The sequence below is a fragment of the Pteropus alecto genome, unplaced genomic scaffold, assembly GCF_000325575.1.
Source record: "Pteropus alecto unplaced genomic scaffold, ASM32557v1 scaffold3, whole genome shotgun sequence".
Classification (NCBI taxonomy): Eukaryota; Metazoa; Chordata; class Mammalia; order Chiroptera; family Pteropodidae; genus Pteropus; species Pteropus alecto.
In genome coordinates this window covers 39,901,849-39,922,738 of record NW_006442484.1, presented here as the reverse complement: position 1 = coordinate 39,922,738, position 20,890 = coordinate 39,901,849, and the positions used below count along the sequence as shown (strand labels likewise).

Sequence of the window (20,890 nt, the reverse complement as noted above, 5' to 3'; positions counted from 1 at the left end):
CTCTTCCAGCTGTATGAGCTTGAGCTAGTGTGAGCCACACCTCAGTTTTCCCTCTAAGGGATAAAATGATTCTTAGCTCACAGAGATACTGTGGCGATTCAATTAACTAGTATACTTAACATGCATGTACTTAATGTGCACAGAGCATGTTAACTGTCTTATATAGAACACAGTTGGTATTATGGCCTGAGGAGAGGGAATATAGGCTAACAATGAGTGAAAGTGTTGTCTGTCCCTCTTCTCTAACCCACATGAGAATTTGACTCACCTGGGCATCTTGCTAAAAGGATTCGGATTTAGTGAGTCCAGGTGGGGCCCAAGATTTAGCATTTCTGACAAGCTTCCAGGTGATGCTGTTGCTGCTGGTCCAGGGACCACACTTTAAGAGGCAGGGTTGTAGCAGTACTAATGCCTCAACTAGGAGCGGGCGGTGGTCATCTGTAACCGCACCAGGCAGTGTGGTGGTTCTCCACTTGTTCAGGAATGGAGAATGGATGTTTGGGCTGAGCCCGTGGCTTTCCTCACAGATGCAGACTGGACAGAAGGGGGCACAGGAGCGTGGTGTACTAATAAGTGCAGCATCAAGGGAGTCAGCTGTGCGCTCAAGACCTTATATGACGGGGTGAAGGCAGGAGGGGCTGATGGTAGAGGCAGAAGAGGACCGAGGCCCGGAGAGCACAGTGAGGCCAGGCAGTAAGCAAGGAACAGAGGTGCCAAAGAGGTGGTGGTTATCGGGGCAATGTCAGAGTATAAGGTATGGGGACAGTAAAATATTTACTGCTGAAACTTTACTGAGTCTAATTTTACTTTAAAATTTTTGATGATTTAAAATTTTAGAAGGCTTTTTTTTTCACTTGGTAGTGCCTCAAGAACATTGTAAACGGCAGTCGATGAGAAACATTTTTTATACTTCTGGTCAGTAGAATGCCTGATAAGAGAAGGCACTGGGTGTTGTTTTCTGCCACATCCAGTCTGTCCTTGGTGGCAGATGTGAGATGGGTGGGCTTCCCGGATCACTCAGGCTCAGGCTGCAGTGAGGCAGGCATGCAGTGCGTTCAACCAGTAGAGGAGAAGTGGAGTGTGGGATTCTCAGTGGTGGGGAAAATTATTCCAAGGAGATTCTGAAACTCCACGTCCAGGGGGAGTTAATGTGGCGGTGGAAGCTGCGGGCAGGCCTCGGAAGGAGCGGGCATGCACAATTGGACAAATGCTACTAAGTTTTTAGGTCAGTATTTCTTTGTTTTCTCTCTTCCTAGGATGAGCAGTAAAACCTTTAAACAAGCAACAACAGCAAAGAAATCACATTTTCCCCTTGTTTAGAGTGTGTTAGAGAAACAAGCTTCGATTTCTAACATATTTCTAACGCCCTGTATAGATAGTTCATCCACTGGCTCTTATACTCTCTTTCACATCCTTCTTCCTGTTCTGTTGTCAGGGGCCGGGTGGCAGCCTAACATATTTTACTGAGACCCTGGGTCCTGATATATATTTATAGAAAGCTCCTATTCAGAGGAGCATCACTGAGGAGGACTAGTCAGAATGTTCCAGGGACTGGTTTTTAGTTCCTACCATTCTCCCTTTTTGGCTGCTCCATCCTAGCTCTGCCTCTGGCATCTGACCCCACGGGCACCAGAACCAAGAACCAGCCAGCGAACCACACCGTTCCTCAGTCTGGCTGAGCCTGACTTCTTTTTCTTGTGGGAATCAGGACTTCATTTCTTTAGGGGGATTTCATAAAGATAGTTTGGAAAAAGGAAAGAAAATATTAGTTTCCTTTTCAGAGGTGTGGTGTACATAGAACTCCTCAATTATATTTATTCCCAGGCTTAGCGTTACAGCTGGGGCGATGTGAAATCCGGCGTCACCCCAGCGGCACGGGGGAGGACAGTGGCATTGTGTGTTGTCCCTCGGTTCACCGCCCCCACCCCACCCCCGATGCAGCAAAGAATTACAGGTCAGTGAGATCTAGAAAAAGTAAGATTTATTGAAAGTACATTTTAAAAGGAGATGGACCACGCTAACGAGGACTGCAGTCCTGTGGAACTTGGGAGGTAAAGAGAGAAGACAGTACGCCCCAAGGGAAGAGCGAGTTTTTCCACAAGGAGAGCTGTGACAACCCAGAAATGGGAAGGTCCTAGGTGATTGGCTCGTGCGGTATTAATGTAGTACCTTCAGTGGCCAGATTAAACCAGCCACAGATTACGGTCCTCCTGTCTTTTGTCTCTGGGGTGTTCTTTGAGCGGTCTCTAGGCTGGGCCTCTCTTCCTTTGTTCCCCTGTCGCTCATGTCTGATTAGCTACAAACATTAGGAATAAATGTTACTGCACGAAAAACTTTTCTAACCTCACTATTGTCAGCTCTGACATGAGGAGTTTGTGGGCTTATGAATACTTCTAGCTATCACTTAAATTGAGCTTATTTCTCTGAGAATCATTGGGCTATATTTTTAAACTCACGGCAGAGAAAAATCATTCTACCACCTCTTTTTTGGCTTTATTAACTGAGTAAATTATTTAATAGATTAAGGGCAATGTAACAGTAATTCAGAGTTCTGAGAGTGAATAACCCATTCTAGTCATTGTAGGGGTTGAAGGGACAATAGAAACTTTTACACTTTTTTTTTGTATTCTTTAGTTCCTAGATACTCCATTCGTTAAACTATGTGAAACTTAGTTGCCTCGGCTCTAAAAGGTAGAAGTTGTTTCCTGTCTTCCCTGTAAACTGCAAGGATGCAACTTTGTAAAATTGCTTCTGGTCTCTTCAATAGAGGTCAGGTTCACCATGAAACCTGGATTTCAAATTTTGTGGCAGGTTTTTTCTCTTTCACTAAACTAAGAGGACATTCTTAATGAACAAATTTGTGTTCTTCTTCTTGCTACTATTATACCAATATTTTATGCTACATAGATTTTTGAATGTTCTTTGTCTTAATTTCTACATTTATTTGTTCAATCAATATTTATTACTTAAAAGTCCACCCCACCATTTCTATGTCTGAGCTTATAAATCCTCGACATTTTGCTTTATCTTTCTCTCTTACTGAAAATAAAACCAGGAGGGAGACAGCCAGGGTTCTAAAATGAAATAGAAATAGAAGATAGCCATTTTATTGTTTGTATTTGGATCTTGCTTGTAGAAACAAAACTGATAGATTTTATAAACAGAGTGAGAAGGAAAAGACCATAAACTAAATGTTTGGGTGTGAGGCCGTACTATCTCTATTTTCAGAAAGAGAGATTTCTTTGGTGTTATCTTTTGGATGAGTACTCGAAGAGTACTAATTCATCAACCATGCTTGGGTTTACAGGTTCAGTCAAAGCAGTTCTGTTTTTAATGCACAATTTTACTTCTTTTCTCATTTTTTAGTTAATAATGTTTTGTAATAGCTGTGTCTTTACATTCTTTTAAATGTACTTGTTAACGAATTTTCCTCTATGTTGCTATCAATTAGAGTTGCTAAGAAAATAATTAATTTTATTGTACACATCAACAGAAAATTATTTGCTCTTCTATCCATTATTTGTAGCTTTAAAAAGTGCAATCTGTTCCAAAAATCCTGAAGTGCATTTCAGCATTTTTTCCTACTGTACTTTGCCAGCATCTATAAGCACCATTAAAATCACTATCATTAGAATAAGTCTCTCCAATGACTCAAAATGCAAGTGGAAAAAATAACTTTTGCCAAGCACAGAAGGGGTTGTACTAAGTGCTTAGTGTTTCAAAGGAGAATTAGTTTAAAAAATATTTTTTTTGGAGTGGAGAAAAAAGCTTTTTCTTTTTAAATTGAGCATAACTGTTTGCAATTATGATTAAGAATTTTTACCTGCTTTTTAACTTTCCATGTTGGAGCTCAGATCTCCTAGAAAAGTAGCCAGGCTTACTTTTACAGGTTCCACATGGTAATGTCCTCAAGGCAAACCCTGAGCCTGCATTGTTTACATTAATCAGACATGTGTAAATGCTTACATTACATTTAAGGTCTGTGGCATTTCCCTTGGGGTTAATGAAGAACCTGTTCTATAACTAAGTAGTTTCTGTTATAGAAAATAGCCTTTCTTTACATCATAGTCTCTCAAAGTTTTCGCAGGACATTTTTGGACAACTTTTTTCACAGTTATTCAATAGGATAAGAAGACTCTCGGATTTGAATGGGAGTCTGAAGGCTTTTTTCCTTGCCTTAATTTTGCCTTTGAAGCTGTGGTATTGGGTCACTTTCTGGGCCTTCGTCTCCTCAGTAAAATGGGGTTGGGGGGCTAAACTAGACAGACTTCAACGTCCCTTTCCACTTGAAGTTTCTCTGAATCAGTAGATCCCTGGCTGTTCCGTCCGCATCATGTTCATCTGCTACATTGCTTTGCTTAATTATGTCTCAGTCCATTTTTTAAGGCTAAGAAGCTCATCATTCTCAGTCATCCTATTTTTTTAAAAAGTTTTGCTTTTTCAACCACAAAGACACTTGAAAAGTATGCCCAGGGATTACATCTCTGACCCTAGTTTAAAAAAAAAATTGAAATAATTGGCGAAGATTGATTATAATCTCTGTAGATTATCCGGCATAGCTGCTTATTATCTTGCTGTATTTCTAGCAATCTTGTAAGTATTAAAGTGTTTCACAAAGTATGTTAAGAATAGTCTGACACCATTTTGTTTTGCTTAAGTAGGTTGAGCAGAATCCTGGGAAAACAAGCATGATATCAGGTTCTGAAAAAGATCAAGGTGGCAACAGAAGGGTATTTGCTTTTTTTGACTTAGGTTTTAGATCGCTGATACCTCTAGTCTAGTATGCTTCATTAGGCTACTTAATTCTCCTGTCTTCGCTCAGTCAGCAGTCTGTTGCTTGCATGCATTTCCTTAGGCAATTTTGAAGCGTACCACATGGCCTTTTATGTGTTGTAATTAATAAAGCGTTAACTGAAGCAAAAGTGAGAGATGAGCTTGATCCTCGATGGCCGATGTGTGTGATAATCTTCCAAAATATTTTGTTCTACATGTATATAGTCACGCATTTCAAGAACACAATATCTTTGGAAAGAGGATGAGTGTGGGAGTCTGGAGGCTGTGTAGTGTGTGTGGGTATTAACTGCTAGTTATCCCTGAATTCATAACCACTTAGGTTATTTTCAGGATGGTGTGTGTGCTGTGTAACCCAAGTAGCAGCACCAGCGAGCACTGTTCACATTCGACTAGTGAAGAACTGGGTGGGTTTGTTTTGATTCAGGTAAGAAGAGTTCCTGGGTCAAGTGGTCACCTTCATAAAACCGAAGACGGTGACTGGGAGTGGAGTGATGACGAGATGGATGAAAAAAGTGAAGAAGGAAAAGCAGCTTTTTCTCAAGAAAAGGTAAATGACATTGATGATGATAAGCTAACCTGTGTAAATTTTATTTTTGTTGTATTTTGTGTGCGTGTATATATTAATGGATACATAATGTTTTACAGTCACGAAGAGTAAAAGAAAATCCAGAGGTGAGTGATGTTTATTTATTGATTTTTAATTCTTTTTTAACATTTCATTTCTGCCCCCCAAACCCTCACCTCTTGTAGTATCAGAATCTGATCATTTGGGGGAAGAGACTTCGATTTTGTTCTCATGCTGTGGGAAAAAAAGAAAATGGGCATAGACTTTGCGGGTTCCGATTCTGTCTGAGTTACTTTTGAGCTGTATGAATTGGGGTTACTTTACTCTCTGAGCCTCAGTTTTCTCTTTTGTTAAATGAGGATGATCACAATGCTTATAAAATTGCCCCAAGGACTGATGAAATCACCTACATAAAGCACTCAAAGTGGAGTCCTTGGTACAGACTGTTTACACAATTAATCTTAACTCTTGGCATTACTTTTAGTCATTAGAAAACATACGGGAAAATTTTCTTTTAGATTGATAGTTTCCAATAAAGTAAAATATTAAAATGGTTAGCAACTCTAGGTTGAATCTTTTGGTCTTGATTTTTGAATCTCCTAGGTGACTAAGTAGGCAAGGACACTCTTTAATCAGCTTCTCCTTGAGAACTGGTCATCTTTTGACCAACTTTATTTCCTCTATCTGGTTAATTATCCTAATGCCTAATGACTGATGATGACTGTAGTTCAAAGGACTTGCTAATTCTCCTAGAGGAAATTTGAGCATATTTAAAATAGTTCCAAATATTTTATAGACCTAGTTATTAATGTGTACCTTGATAAATTCTCAGTAAGGAAACAGAAGACTTTGGGTTATAAATGATATCCATCCCAACTTTTTTTAAATTAGCAGACATTTTCTTTTGTTTAAATGGAGTGAATCTTATCATTCCGCTTTAAGTGGCAGTAGCCAGCTGGACCTTCTAAAAAGATAGCATCAGAGTTAGAAGCCACTCCTCCCTCGGTTATTTTGTCCCTCCCTCCATTTTCTCGTCTTCCTTCATGCCACATTGATAGGCCTTTTCAAGGGATTTTTAAGTTGGCTAGCCTCCCATGGGTAACACTTTCAGATCCTGTTTCCCTCTATGTTTATCTTATGAATTCATCTTTCCATTTCATATATAAAATATAAACTGTGTTAGGAACAATGGTGATGAACCTCACAATAGGACATGTTGACTACACAGATGTCATACTGGGTGTTTAGAATGATCTTAACCAGGTGTCTTGAAAACTCTGTCCTCTTGCCCACTTTCGCATTTTATCTAAAGTACAGAGTCAAGTTTTTCATCTATTTCTAAGAGTATTTCTAACTAGAATTGTCAGTTCTGCTTAGAAATACAACAAAAATAACAGGATTCAAGTTATTTTGTTGTATTTCTCACTCAAATGCCAGTCATTAGTGGTTCACTACAAGATATCTTCATTGGATAATATTCACTGAATCTTTTCTTAATAGTACTGAGGATTTTCCTCATGAGGAATTTCCTCATGAGGGTTTGTTAAGTTTGTTGTGACAATATCTTACTGTGTGCTTGTTGAAGATGCTCTAACTGTATCCAATGTGTTATTTGGATAGTAGTATCTTTTGGCATGAATATTTTCTTCATAGACAAGAAAGAGAATAATGTATAGCATCAGTCAATTAATAATCAGGTATCACTATTGATCTTTTTGATCAGGGCTTGAAAGTCTTAGGCTCTTTACTATATCTAGACTTATTTGATTTCCCAGTGGCATATGTCTGTTCCCATACTGCTATATAATTAAGGAAGCATGTAGATAGGTTTCTTATTTTTGTAAAAAATGCATGTGTTTGATTGAGAACACTCTCACCAAATTTTAAGAATAACCAGCCCACCTGCTAATATGCAGCTTCTAAGGCAATTTTTTTTTTTTTTTTTTTGCAAGCCTGGCATTTCAGTATCTTGAGTTGTTTTAGAGCAACTACAATGATGGTTCCTCTGTCTTTTCAGCTTTAGTTAAAGTAGTCCCTTGATTTGCCAATCACCCTAAATCATTTTTGGTAAGCAAAACAGAAGGTATTTTATTTACTTATTACAAAAGCAAATATGTTAAATATGTAAGTAGTCAACAAATATATATGTGTATATATTTGTGTGTGTGCGTATATATATGTATCTACTATAAGCATTGTTTTAGTAGCTGTTGGGGATATATCAGTGAGAATAACAGTGAAATTTTATGCCCTTGTGGAGTTTACATTCTAAAGGGAGTACATAAACAACATACAGTAATTTCATAAGTAAATAAATAATGTAAATAAATAAGTGCAGTAGAAGTAATGGAAAAAAACAATGGGTAGAGGATACAGGTAGTGTCACACATAGGGGGCTGTAATTTTAAATGGGTTCGTCAGGGTAGGCCTTATTGATTAGGGACATAGAGTAAATACTTGTAAAAGTTATGAAAGGATTAAGTATAATAAAAACTGAAAGATCACTTTTATCTTGCTACGCTTCTCATCCCAGTGGCTACCAGTCGCTTATTTCCACAAAGGTTATCATTTTGCAGTGTTTTCTTTCAGACCTTTTTCTGCTCATTACATACAAATATGTACATAAAGAAATCTAGCGTATTATTTTTAAAACAATGGGATTATAAAAAACTAAAAATATATTTTTTTTCAACTTGCCTTATGTTTTCAAAATTTTTTCATGTTGTTGTAGATCTTCCTCTTTAGTTTTAACTGCTACATAGTATGACGAATGGATCGAAATGGTTTATTTAATCATTTCCTTCTTGGTGAGCATGTAAGTTGCTGTTACAAACTGCATTCCATTAAAATTTTTGTATATGCATTTTGAGAGACCACATATACGAGTAAAGTATAGGTATGTAAAATTGTGATTGCCTAGAAGTGTCTGCTGATTTCAAATGTTTTATAGTTGCTATAAAATAGAAAAATAGTTGCACTTTAAATATCTTTCAGTTTTATTTGTCAGTTATACCTCAGCAAAGCTAAGGGGAAAAAAGATATACCAATGTGTACAGCCACTGACATTGTACTTTGTTCCTTTAAACATCTTTGAGGGAGAAAATGCTTTTCTCTGCCAAATGGCACTTTTGAATGCCAGAGTGTTTACATTTTAATAAGGTTTTTGATAATTCTTGTCATTTAAATTGCAGTTTAGTGTTTTACTTGACTATAAGCCACTAAAAGACTGGGTTAGTATTTTACTCCTGTTTGTATCCCTGTGACATCTAATAGACACTCTATACATGTTTGTTAGCAACGTGAATACCCATACAATGAAATATGTACATTAAACCCAGTGCGTGCATAGACATATCTTATATATGAATAGGTCATAAGTGGGGGAAAGATCAGAAGAAATTGAGGTGACGTTCAGTAAAAGTCACCATAGTAGTTCCATGTTTAGACCGAGTAAAATGCTGCAGTAGAGGGGAGGTATTTTAGCAATACTTGCGAGGTGCTGTTTGGCTTCCTAGGAAGTATAAGGCTGAATGTCAAGGTAATACAGCATTATTTGGAGAAAATTGAAAATTGATAAGGCCAGGTTTTGTCAGAGGGCCATCAGACAGATGTGCCTAGTACTGGACCATATTTGGAGACCCCCTTAAGACTAAAGGAATTTCCTTTGTAAACTGTAAAGTTCCTGAGTTACACAACTTAAGATTCATAGTCAAACCCGTTGAAAAATTGGTCCTGTTTTTAGAAATAGCCTTGCAAACTATTATTCACCCACTAGTAATTAATAGTTCGTAGCAAGTAGATAATTTATGTACATTTCATTTATTTATTATCTTGTTCTATGTGGACGGTGGAAGCCAGTGGAGACTAAAGGTTAAAAATAGTAATAATAAAGTTAGTTAATTGAACAAATATTAATGTGTGCCTGATTTTTACATGGTGCTGTGTTAGGCACTGTGGCATTGTGGGAATTACACAAAAGCAAAGAAGAGAGCCTGATCTCTAGAAGCTTCTCAGCTCTCTGGGGGTGGGGGTCAGGGTGGTCTTTACAAGGACTAGCTTCTTTAGGTGAGGTTTCCTAGCTTATGTAGCATCCTAGCTTATGTAAAACCTAGCTAAGATGCTGTATAGGCTACTATAAAACTATTATCTTGTTATTGATCTTTTTGACTGTGATTTTGGAATCTTTTTGTGAGACACTGAAATAATCAGTGCATGTTTTATGATTGTTTTGGTCAATTTTGCTTTATACTCTAATTTTCTATATAAAAGAGAAATTGATTTTGTCTTTAAATTCAGTTTCTTTTGGTTTCATTTAATCGAAGAAGGCATTTGCTAAGGCTTCTATTAAAGACACATTCTTTTTATAGCAGCCCCTCCATTAGGTGGCATGAAAACAAATAGTTTGCAACCTTGGCTCCACGTCAGAAAAACCAAAGCTTTAAAAGTGTAGATGCCTATACCCAGCCCTGAAGTTACAATTTGATAGTTTGGGGTGATGTCCAGGCAACTCTGATTTTTAAAACGCTGCTTACATGATTCCAATACATGGCTAGAATAAAGGACCACTGACTAGGAAAACCGCACCAAATGCTCTGAATCCAGAAGTCCAGATTGGAATCCAGGAAGATTGTGTGCTCAAACTTCCTGAAGATTTGTTTTAAATATGTCTAAAAGAAATCTCAAAAAAAAAAAAAATTAAAAAACATTAAGATGTTTCAGAAATCTCATGGGAGAGTTGTCCTTATTTAATGGAGTATAATGAAGCCAGGTGGGAAGGTTTGTTGGCCCGAAGCCCTATAAAGCCCACGAGAGATGTATGTATGTATCTGGTGGTGCTGGGAGGGAGGAGACGTCGCAACAGAAATTTATTTTCTCAGAGTTCTGGAGGCTAGAAGCCCAGAAGCAAGGTGTCAGCAGGTTTGGTTTCTTTTGAGGCCTCTCTGCTTGGTTTGCACATAGCTGTCTTATAGTGTCCTCACACGGTCTTTCCTCTCTGAGTGCTTTAAAAAAAAAAAATAAGTCCTTAGTGTGGGGCCTAATTGAATCTGGTGTCCATATAAGAAGAAGAAATTTGCACACATAAGAGACACCAGCGATGTGCACGCACAAGAGGTTTATTGAAGAATTTCATTATGAAGTCTAGGCAAGGTTAATTGTGCACGTTTCCTAACTGATATTTTCTTCTAAGGAGAAAAAATGCATTGGGTGTGAATTTAGGTTGAGTTAATTTTACTAGAGATTAGTCAAAATGTGCAAGCTAAATTTATTGCTTATGGTACTCATTGCTATTGCCTGGTGATTGTTAAAACTGCCTTTAGCTTTTAAAAATTTCTGATGACATTGTGTTTTCCAGATGCCTATTAACTCTCATACGTGTTTGTTTTGTACCCATTTGTAGATAGAAAGATTTGATTTCTTCCTCCAAATTTATTATACTTAGCCTTAGTCATCACAGATGGCTTTAACTTGATACTTTTATGATACCACTTTTTAAAAGGTGTTCTTATTGCAGGTGACCGACTTTCTGGCTAGTTGTAATAAGTTAGATTTGTGATCAGAAATATTCTGTATTTCTGAAGATATTTTACTTTGGAATAATTTTAGATTTATGGAAATGTTGCAAAGATAGTACAGAGTTTCCATACACTCTTCACCAGAGTTCCTCCACTGCACTGATTCGTGTCACCCTGGTACGTTTGTCACAACTAAACCAACAGAGCTGCATTACTATCAAGTAAACCTCAGACTGTTTGTATTTCACTAGTTTGCCCACTAACACTCTTTTTCTGTTCCAGGACCCAATTTAGAATAACAGATTGCTTTTAGCCATTTTTAAAAATAGAAAATGAGAAGATTAGGCAGAACCTTGTGAAAAATTGGAAAGTAGACATTGTCCTTTCTCTCCAACTCAAGATCTTTACCTCTTTTTCACTCAGTACCAAAGGCCTATTTCCACGGCGGTGTCCAACATTAATTATGCCCTCCCCTCCGCCCCCGCCCAGTCAAAACAACATTCTCTCAAGTCTTCTTATAGTGAACTGTTTAACACAAAAAATTCCAGTAGTCAAATTTATATTATACTGTTGCTGAATGGCAGCTACTTAACATGTTAATTTTCTTTCAAGTTTTTATGTGTAAAAATATGTGCCCAAAAGACATGCCCTAAATGGATAGAATGGAGTCCATAATGCTGAAATTTTGCGGGGCTATGATTGGTTGTCAATGCAGGTGTTTTGTGGAGGGAATCTCTCTCTGCACCACTCCTGTGCATCTCTGCACATTTTCTGAAGAATCACCTGTAATGCTTGTGAACCAGCAAGAGACTGAGGCTGATCTCTTTATTGCATGCAGTTACACCTACACAGTGAGCTTGCAGGGTGTATGAGGTTTCAGCCCCCAGTCTAGTTAATTAGCTCTCCATCCTGATAATCGATCCCTCAGGAATAAGAGGGCACCCTAGGGGAAAGAGAAGATATTGCCTCTAGTAATGCCATTAAGGTTTTTCAGATTACATGGTTCTTTGACTGAAGGTAGGATGTTCTCTAAGTGCTGATGTGGCTTTTGGTTGTATCTCAAACCTTAAGATTGTGGAGTCGGCCTGAAAGATTCTTTATAATAGAGATCATTTGGTGTAGGCATAGGCCCTCTGGCTGGTTATGGAACACTAGTTGTTTGTTCTAACAGTAATTTTCTCCCAACAATTTAGTATGAAAAATTTCAAAAATACAGCAACATTAAAAGCGTGTAATAGTGAACACCCACATTCCTATCACGTAGGTCCTATCATTACTGTATTTGCTTTGTCACATGCATATCTATCTATTCATCCTTCAGTCCATCTTCATTTTTTATGTATTTCAAAGTAAACCGTAAACATCAGTATACTTAGCCCTCTTACTTCATTACTAGCATAGTTATTTTTGAGGAATCACAGAGAGTAAAAATGTTATGCTCTTAAACTGTAGAAAATCCTTGTCACAAAGAACTTCTGATGACTTCCGATTATTTTAGAATTGATAGCAAGTTTAGAAACAGGAACTTCTTTTAATCTTTTTCATTGATTTCTCTTTGAGTTTTTTTGTCTTTCAATTTTTGTTCAGGGCAGAGTTCACAGAAGTAGAGTTGGAGGTGAAAATATTTTGGATATCACATTAGGGTCGGATTTCCAAGTTCGGGAGAAAAATATAACCTATCACTCTGGCATTTCTGTTTGTGAAAATGTTTTAAAAGCTCATCTACCTTTATGTTTCTAAAATCCAGGACTAAGTTGTTCACAGTAATCATGAAAGGGGCAGGTTTTACTAATCCTAACGTCCTTTCATAGAAGGCCCTTAACTTTAGATGAAGTTATGGGACAAGAACAAAATGGTCCTAGGGCATCTTTGTTACCAAGCTTAAAATATCCAATAGTCCATGCCTTTCACTGTAGCTCAATGGTTCTCTAAAAGCATAAAGATCACTCAGGGTACTTGTTAAAGATACAGATTCTCTTCCATCTCCACGGAATTCTGAATAAGGTTGGGTGGGGCCTAGAAATCCCTAACATGTGTCTTATATGATTCCAGTGCAGTGTGTCAGAGAACCATACTTTGAGAAATACTGCTTGAAAATTTCTTAAATTATTTAAAATATTTGTCTCTGATAATCGGGACTCAGTGTCACAACACTGACCTTAATGTCTCATTTTGGTTTCCTTAAGTGCTGTAACGGTGGCTCTCTTAACAGATTGCGGTGAATGCCAGCAGTCTGCCCGAGCAAATACAGTCCCTTTCCGTGCAGGACTCTCAGGTATGTTTCCCCGAAGTCATTTATGTCTGAAATGCTTTGTAGACAGATTAAAAAAAAAAAAAAAACATTTTAGAAAGACAATTTCAGGGTAGCGCTTCCAAATCAGAGGCTTGTAAACTCTCTTTTTTAATAGGTATGGAGAAAAGAGTACTGTCACTATTGACCATGATTTTCAGGACCTCCAACCTTTAAATGATGGGTTCAAGAGCAAGAATTGATTACCAGACTGCTTCTGAAATTGCTGGTACTGTGTGAAATAACAAAAGGAAAGAAAATGACTCACCATTCTGTTAGATTCCAGCCAGAAAACATTGTAGTTAATTGATACTTTTCTTTTTTTGCTCCTGGTTGGATTTCTATAACCTGTTTTTATAATTCTTTTATCATTAAATTTTATGGGTCAATTTATCTCTACAACCTGCCTTGTAAAAATAATAATTCAGCGACTGCGAAATGCATTTGTATTAAAATTTATATGACGGAAGACATGAGACATGAGTTGTATTGATTGCTGATGAAGGGTGATGAGCAATACATGGGAGAAAAGATGGACATGGAGCCAGGGTGCATGCTGCCATTATGGTTTTGCTCTGTAATTAATAGACAAGCCCTCTGCTCTCAAGGTAGTTAGTTATACTATCAAGCATCACTAGCCTTGAGATCATGATTTGTTTTACAAAATCTGCGTATTCCATTTAAATTCATTTCTATCTTACCTGATCTGTGTTTTATGAAACATCTGTATGTTGAGGAAACAGAATGTGATTTCATGGTTGCAGGAAGCCTGTTTGAGGTCAAATATCTAGTCCTTGGCCTTTTTGTGATAGCTGAAGAAGCAAAGATTTGCAGAGGTTAAGTGGCTCACCCCAGGTCGCACAGCAGCTTAGAAGAAGAAGCAGGATTCAGTTTAGGTCTTTTATACTGTATCAGGCAACTCAGTAAAACACCTGGAGAAAAACTGTAGGGATTGGTTAAATGATTGAAGGCAAGTTAGGAATAATGATGGGCCTGAAGGCAAAGAGAGTAAACAGGAAAAGGGATTAGGAAAACTAGTGTTGTATAATATGTTGCAGTTTATGACTCATTTTCATATATATTATTTTGTTCTCCCAGCAACCTTTTGCAGTAGGTATTATCCCCATTTTATAAATAGGAAAAAAGGTTCAGAGACTGACTCGCCCACAGTTGCATAGTTGGTCGGTGGCAGAGTCAAGGACTGACCTGAAATCCCTTACTGTCCTACTCCAGTAGGAAGGCCTACTGGTCCATGATTCATGGGAGTAGGGAGGGGCTATGTAGTAGATGCATTCATGGCTGACGATCTGTATTCAAGGAAATAGGCTCTAGGTGAGAAAGGCAGGAAAGGTAAACAGTGGCCAAATCTACTGGGTTTCACCTTCCTCTGCATCCTGAAGTTTAAGGTACCCAAACAAACCCCTGTACATCACCAAGGCCTGGGGGGAACAGTCCATGGCTCTGGTTGCAAGGTGCTCATTTAGATGGATGAGCCTTCTTCGGACTTATTGCATCTTATACCAGTTGTTTATAGTGCTCATCGTATATGTTGAGGCTTCCTATATGAAATATTCGTATTCACAGTTGTGATGGGAATTAGTCATCTTTCCAACCTTCACACGGAACTGTTAGGTGACAAAATAAGACCAGCATGTACAAAAACCTAGTTTTGAAATTTCCAGAAAGAAAGGACTGTATGAATCAAGGGATGTCATGATTTTATTTGTGTGTTTCCTGGGTTTATAAATAACACTCTTTTGCTGTTTTTTGTTTTTTTTTTTTTTTAAAGGGCCAACCCAATGCTAGTGAGGACTATAGAGAAGCTTCTTGTGCTGTGAACCTCGTTTTAAGATTAAGGTAAATGATATTGTTGTTTGTTTTGCATCACTTTCCCTATAGTACGATATCCTGATCACCTTCATTAGCTTTTTATAATATTAATGTAAAATAAAATAAAATTTTAAGCTTATTTGATTTCCCAAAATAGCTAGTGTATGCTGTATTTCTAGAACTGACTGTTCTCTTTTAGCTGCTTACTAAAGAAGAGTAAGAAAGAAAAGCACCAGCTGAGTGTGTCTGCAGGCTCAGTGTACCCTTCATTAAGTGTTCTTTCCTCGCCTTTTCATTCTTGAGGTTTTTTTTGTTTGTTTGTTTGTTACTTTTTTACAATGTGAGATCACAGTAAGATTTTTAATGAGTTTCTTTCACACTTCAGCAGTTGGTCTCTGTCAGAAATAAACCATGCTTGTACTACAAGTTGCCTGTTCAGAACATTTTTCAGTGATAGTTTTGATCAGCCACTGTGGAGAAATGACATATATTTTGAAAGAACCCTCAGTCTTCTAGGAAATGGATACACATTTGGTGCCTGACAGTATAGTCTTTGTATCTAATGAATGAAAGCTCTTTCTGCTTCAAGGATTTTTAAATTTTAATGTCTATCTTAATGTATATTCTTTGTTAAGAATTTGGTATCTCAAGATAAAAGAAATTTGCTTAAACTTAATTGTAAACAGCTTAATTTGCCACGTCAATCAGAATATGGTCATGTTTTTGAAGGTGTTCTAAAATAAGTTATACATGTTCTCCTTTGACAATTAAACAAATAAAACACATGGCTAATGGACCATTTTCAGAGCTGTGGCTATAAAAAGCAGGTTCATTTTCAAGGTTAGTTTCCAGCCCTCTGAGTTATTGTAGTCCGTCAGGGTAGATTATCATTGCCATAATCACCCCTTCCTTCTGATGGTCATTTACAATCTGCAGTTCATTTTCACATACTTACCAGGGGACCCTCACAACAACCCTTGTTGTGATTTAATTCAGTTGATTTTCCAGTCAAGAAGTGAAATTATTACAAGACTGTTTTCCTTATATTTGAAAGTAGTCTTGATTATGAGTCACAATTAGCATATTTCACAATCTCCAAAGAATGAAATAGCCCATTTCCTTCTCATTTGACTTTGGAACCAGGTACTCCTTTCATTTATTTTTCATTTGTTAGTTTATTCATTCAATCCACCAGTGTTTATGAGAAACCCACTCTGTACCAGGCTCAGTGCTTGGCGTTAGTTCGCAGGAATGAGCGAGACTGTGGAGATTGCAGTCAGTCCACGGAGTGTGCAGTGTTGGAAGTGACCTTTAGAATCTAGTCATGCAATCTTTTATTTAATATACACAGGAATATTTTCTTTTGTCTAGTTGTTGGATATTTACCGAGGCTGTTTGCATACTGTGGGTCACCTTTTTCCATGATCACCTCTATGATACTAAAAAGCTTTAATTGTTATAGTTCATCTTCCTCTTGAAGATTCAACTGACCTTCCTATTCTGGGCCCCTACGGGCTCAAATTCTGGCCCTCAGAGTAAATATCAGGCTCTGTGGATAAAAGACCTGAAAGGTGTCTTTGAAAAGCATATTTCAAGCCTTATCTTCAAATATTGTTTTGCTCTAGGCAGTAGAACAATGTAAAAACAAACGCATTTCCTCATTTTTCTGAGAGCCATTCGTATATTTGCAAGGCTTATTCTTCTCTTTTCCTAAGCAAATCAGTGCAAATAACTTTAGCTGTGCTTCTCATACTGTATCCCCCTCATAATCCTGGTTAGTCACCTTTATTGACATTTATTCTGCACCTGCTTTTGTTACCATTTTCCTCATGGGTCTGGGTGGTAGTTTTCCTGAGTTTGTGGCTTAGATCACTAGTCCTACAGTATTCTCTGAGAAGAAAGAGTTCCATGTCCAAAAATGTTAAGAAACAGTAGTGTGTGGTATCCATCTTTTCTGCGCGTGTGCATGCGCACGCGTGCGCATGCGCGCACACACACTCTCCTTCCCTCTCTCCCTCACCCTCATACCCTCTCTATTTTTGGAAATCGAAAGGAACATTAACATTAAAGGTTCTAAGAAGTCCTACAGGAAAGGAAGTTGTTCATTCTAAAACCTATTTGACCTCAGAACTCTTTTCCTGGAATTGTTTTCCAGTTTGACATTGTCTCTTTGAAACGTAAATGTAGCACCCTTAATTAAATGCAGGCCTTTAGATGTGGTCTGAGCCGCTTGAATACAGTAGTAAGATCATGTGATTTTTCAAATCACATTCTGTATTTCTCCTAAATCGTCTCATTTTCATTACCTTTTGAAATATCCATGTACCTTGTTGGCAAATTTAGCATGACCTAACAGTCAAACTAAACCTGATATTATTTTTTTCATTTGAAGGATCATCAAGCCTGATTCTGAACTTCATTCAGCGTGTGTTTTAAAACTCTGTCTTAACATTTATAACTATAATAATGAATCTGTTGATTTTGACTTGCTGCTTGCCCACCATACATCTTACTCATGATTGTCGATGTGTCATATTAGTTATGGTGTTTGGATATATATCACTTGCCAGTCTGATGAACCTATCTTTGACATCTTTATCCAAAACACTGATTAACATGTTCAGAAATTCAAGTAGGAAAGAGCCTCTGGCATCTGTTGGAAACTGCTCACTTTCTAAATGGCTTTGAATAATTAGTATTTTATGGTATCATTGTTCAACCAAAAACAAATCCTATTTACTCCCATCCCTTTTAGCAGACATTAACCATTCAGAAGGATATTATAAAAGGATCCACAGAAAGTGTTGCTGAAATTAAGACGTAACAATGGTATTTTCCTAAATGTAACCACCTAGAAACACCTTCAAAATATGGAAATGATTTTTAGTGTAACTTATTTTCAGTGAACATATGTTGATGCCCGATTGTTTGTATACATGCTTACCCTATATTTTAAAAAGGTTTTTGCTTAAGCTAGTGTTTTTCATATTTAAGAGCTTGTGAATTTCTCAGAATATACTGTTGGACTCCTCGAAGGGCAATCCTTGTACTTTAATGTGAAAAATAGCCTTCGAAAGTTAAAAGTTAAATGCTATTAAATTTTTGTGATCACTCTGTACTGATGTAAGTGTAAACAGAAAATACATTCATTTTATAAATATTTATTGAGCACCTATATGTGCATGTGTGATATAACCAGTGGTGGGAGGTGGGGAACAAGACATTTCTTGTCCTCCAGGAGCTTACATGCTGGAGGCAGAAAGAGGAACAATTCAAATGTTACTTCCATGATATATAATAATATATCAAGTTATGTGAAAGAAGAGCTACATCAGGATAGAAGGTGCTATTCTGTATTAAGGAAGGCATATTAGTTTTCAACTGCTGTGTAACAAATTGCCATGAACTTAGTGGCTTAAAACAACATACTTTTACTATCTCACAGTTTTTTTTGGTGAGAAGTCTGGGCACCACTTAAGAGTTCTCTGCTGTGTCTTATAAGCCTGCAATTAAGGCATGCTCATCTGGAGCCCTAGGCCTTCTTCCAGGGTCATTGGGGTGTTGTCAGAATTCAGTCCTTACAGTTGTGGACTGCGGTCTCCTCTGCTCCATCGGACCACCCTGCTCCACAGACCATTCCAACATGACTTTGCTTTTTTCAGGGACAACAGGAGACCATCTCCCCTTCCCTCTAAGGCCTCAGCCCCTCTGTTAAAGGTTTTTCACCTGATGATTAAACCAGTCCCATCTAGGATAATCTCCCTTTAGATTAAGTCAAAATCAGTTGTTTTGGAACTTTAGTTATATCTGCCAAATCCTTTCACCTTTTCCATGTAACGTAACTTAATCATGGGAGTGACAGCCCATCATATCTAAAGGTCCCCTTCGCACTTGGGGAGGATTATGCAGGACATGTACACCTGGGGACAGGAATACTGGACACCATTATAAAACTGCCTACTACGGAAGGGCTCTCTAAATAAAATGATATTTGAACTGACCACCGATGGAAGTGAGGATTCAAGCCATGAAGTTGTTTGGAGGCAACTAGTTGTTTGGCAGAGCAAACAGTGATTGCAAAGATTCTGAGGGGAAAGCATAAGCAGTTATAAAAACAGCCAGGGGACCAGTGCGGACAGCCTGGTAGGGGATGAGGTCAAAGAGTTAGCAGGGGCTGAATCACATAGGGCCGTGTAGCTTGTAGTGAAGACTTTGGATTTCGCTATTGGTGGAAACTGTTGGAGGTTTGTGAGCAGAAGAATGATATGATGTGAATTAAGTTTTAAAATGAGCACTGTGTTTGCATTGTGGAAAATAGACCATTTAGGGTAGAAACAGAGTTCGTTGGTAGACTCTCAGAGATGCAGAGAGTAATAATGTGACCTGGACCAGTGTGGAGGTGACATGCAATTACTGGACTCTGGATGGAGGAGCAAGAACTCAAAAGTTACTCAAGGATTGGGCCTGAAAATATGGACGAATGGAGTTGCTGTTTCCTGAGATGGGAGAGTTGGAGTTGCAGGTTGAGGTGGAATCAGGAGTTCAGTTTTGAACACGTTAAGTTTGGATTGTCTAGTGGATATCTCTGTGATGAGCTCAAGTAGGGGGTATGTGTCTGGATTGCAAAGGAAATCTGTTTCTGAGCTAGAGATATAAATAAATTGGAGAACTGTTGGCATGCATGGTATTTAAAGCTATGAAATTTTAAGAGATCTCCTGGGGAGTGATGAAGGTAAAGAAGAGAAGTGGCCTGGCACACACCTCCGGTGGTGCATGGATGAGGAGTAATTAACTGATTGATAAGAAGAGGCTGGTGCAGCAGAGGAGAGAACGGTGGTCCTGTAAACCGAACAGAGGAATTGGCTCAAGAATGGAGTGAAAAGTTGCATTAACTGCTATTAGGGATCAAGTACAATGGGGACTAAGAATTCACCATTGTATTTGGCAAAATGTAGCACATTCTTGACTTTGGCAAGAGTTATTTCAGTGGATTGATGGGGACAAAACTTGATGGCACTGGATTCAGGACAGAGTAGCAAGAAAGAACGTGAGATAAGGATAAATAACTTGTCTTGCTAGAAGTTTGCTAAATATGGGGAGCAAAGAATTGGGATGATGGCTCGATGAGAATATGGGGTGAAGAGAGGTCTTTTTAAAAAAGCATTATTCGTATGGGAATGATCCAATAGAACAGGAAAAATGGAATGAGGGGACGTCGTAAGACTGATATGCTCAGGTGGGTGGGAAGGGATGATGCCCAGGCATCCATGTAGATGTCAGGCTTAGGAGAGTGGAAAGGTCACCTGTTGAACAGTGCAGCCACCATAATGGAGGTGGTGGGGTGAGTGGAAGTCCTCTTCTGTTGTTTTCTCATTAAAACAAAGTGTCATCAGTTGAGGGTAAGGAAGGAAAATGTGTTCCAGGTTTGAGAAATGAGGGGATGATTGTGTGGGAGAGCTGGAGAGTAGATTTACCAGGGAAATGTGATAGGATGAACAGGCTGCACCAGTGATCACTTGCAGTTAGTGACTATGAATTTAAGGACATTATATTATCATGACATCCCAGAATATAAATGTGTATGTGAGTATGAATATAATTGAAATGGAAACATAACATTTAAAAACATTCATAGAGGGTTCTGTGAGCACACTCATGGGCCCCCGTTTTAGAATCACTGTTTAAATCATAAAATATGGGTCATAGAATTGCCCTCGGAGATCTCTTGAGCTCAGGGTGGCAGTCTCCTGCCCTCTTTTCTCACCACCAGCACCACCTCATACGTCCGACTCCTTTTTCTTAGAACCTTAAAGTTACATGTTTGTTGAGTATCAGAAACCTGCCATCTAATGTCGGCCCTGCCATACAATTTCTTTATACCTCATTCCCTATTTGAAA

At 38.1% G+C, this 20,890-nt stretch overlaps 1 protein-coding gene across 1 annotated transcript in view; it reads left to right on the top strand.

The window, feature by feature from the left end:
- STK39 (serine/threonine kinase 39) overlaps positions 1–20,890 on the top strand; it is a 214,535-nt gene that overhangs the window by 95,500 nt on the left and 98,145 nt on the right. Inside the window, exons 10-13 of the mRNA XM_025039466.1 lie at positions 5,219–5,341; positions 5,440–5,466; positions 13,085–13,147; positions 14,952–15,019. Coding sequence (XP_024895234.1) covers positions 5,219–5,341; positions 5,440–5,466; positions 13,085–13,147; positions 14,952–15,019 — 281 coding nt within the window. The remainder of the gene's footprint in view (positions 1–5,218; positions 5,342–5,439; positions 5,467–13,084; positions 13,148–14,951; positions 15,020–20,890) is intronic.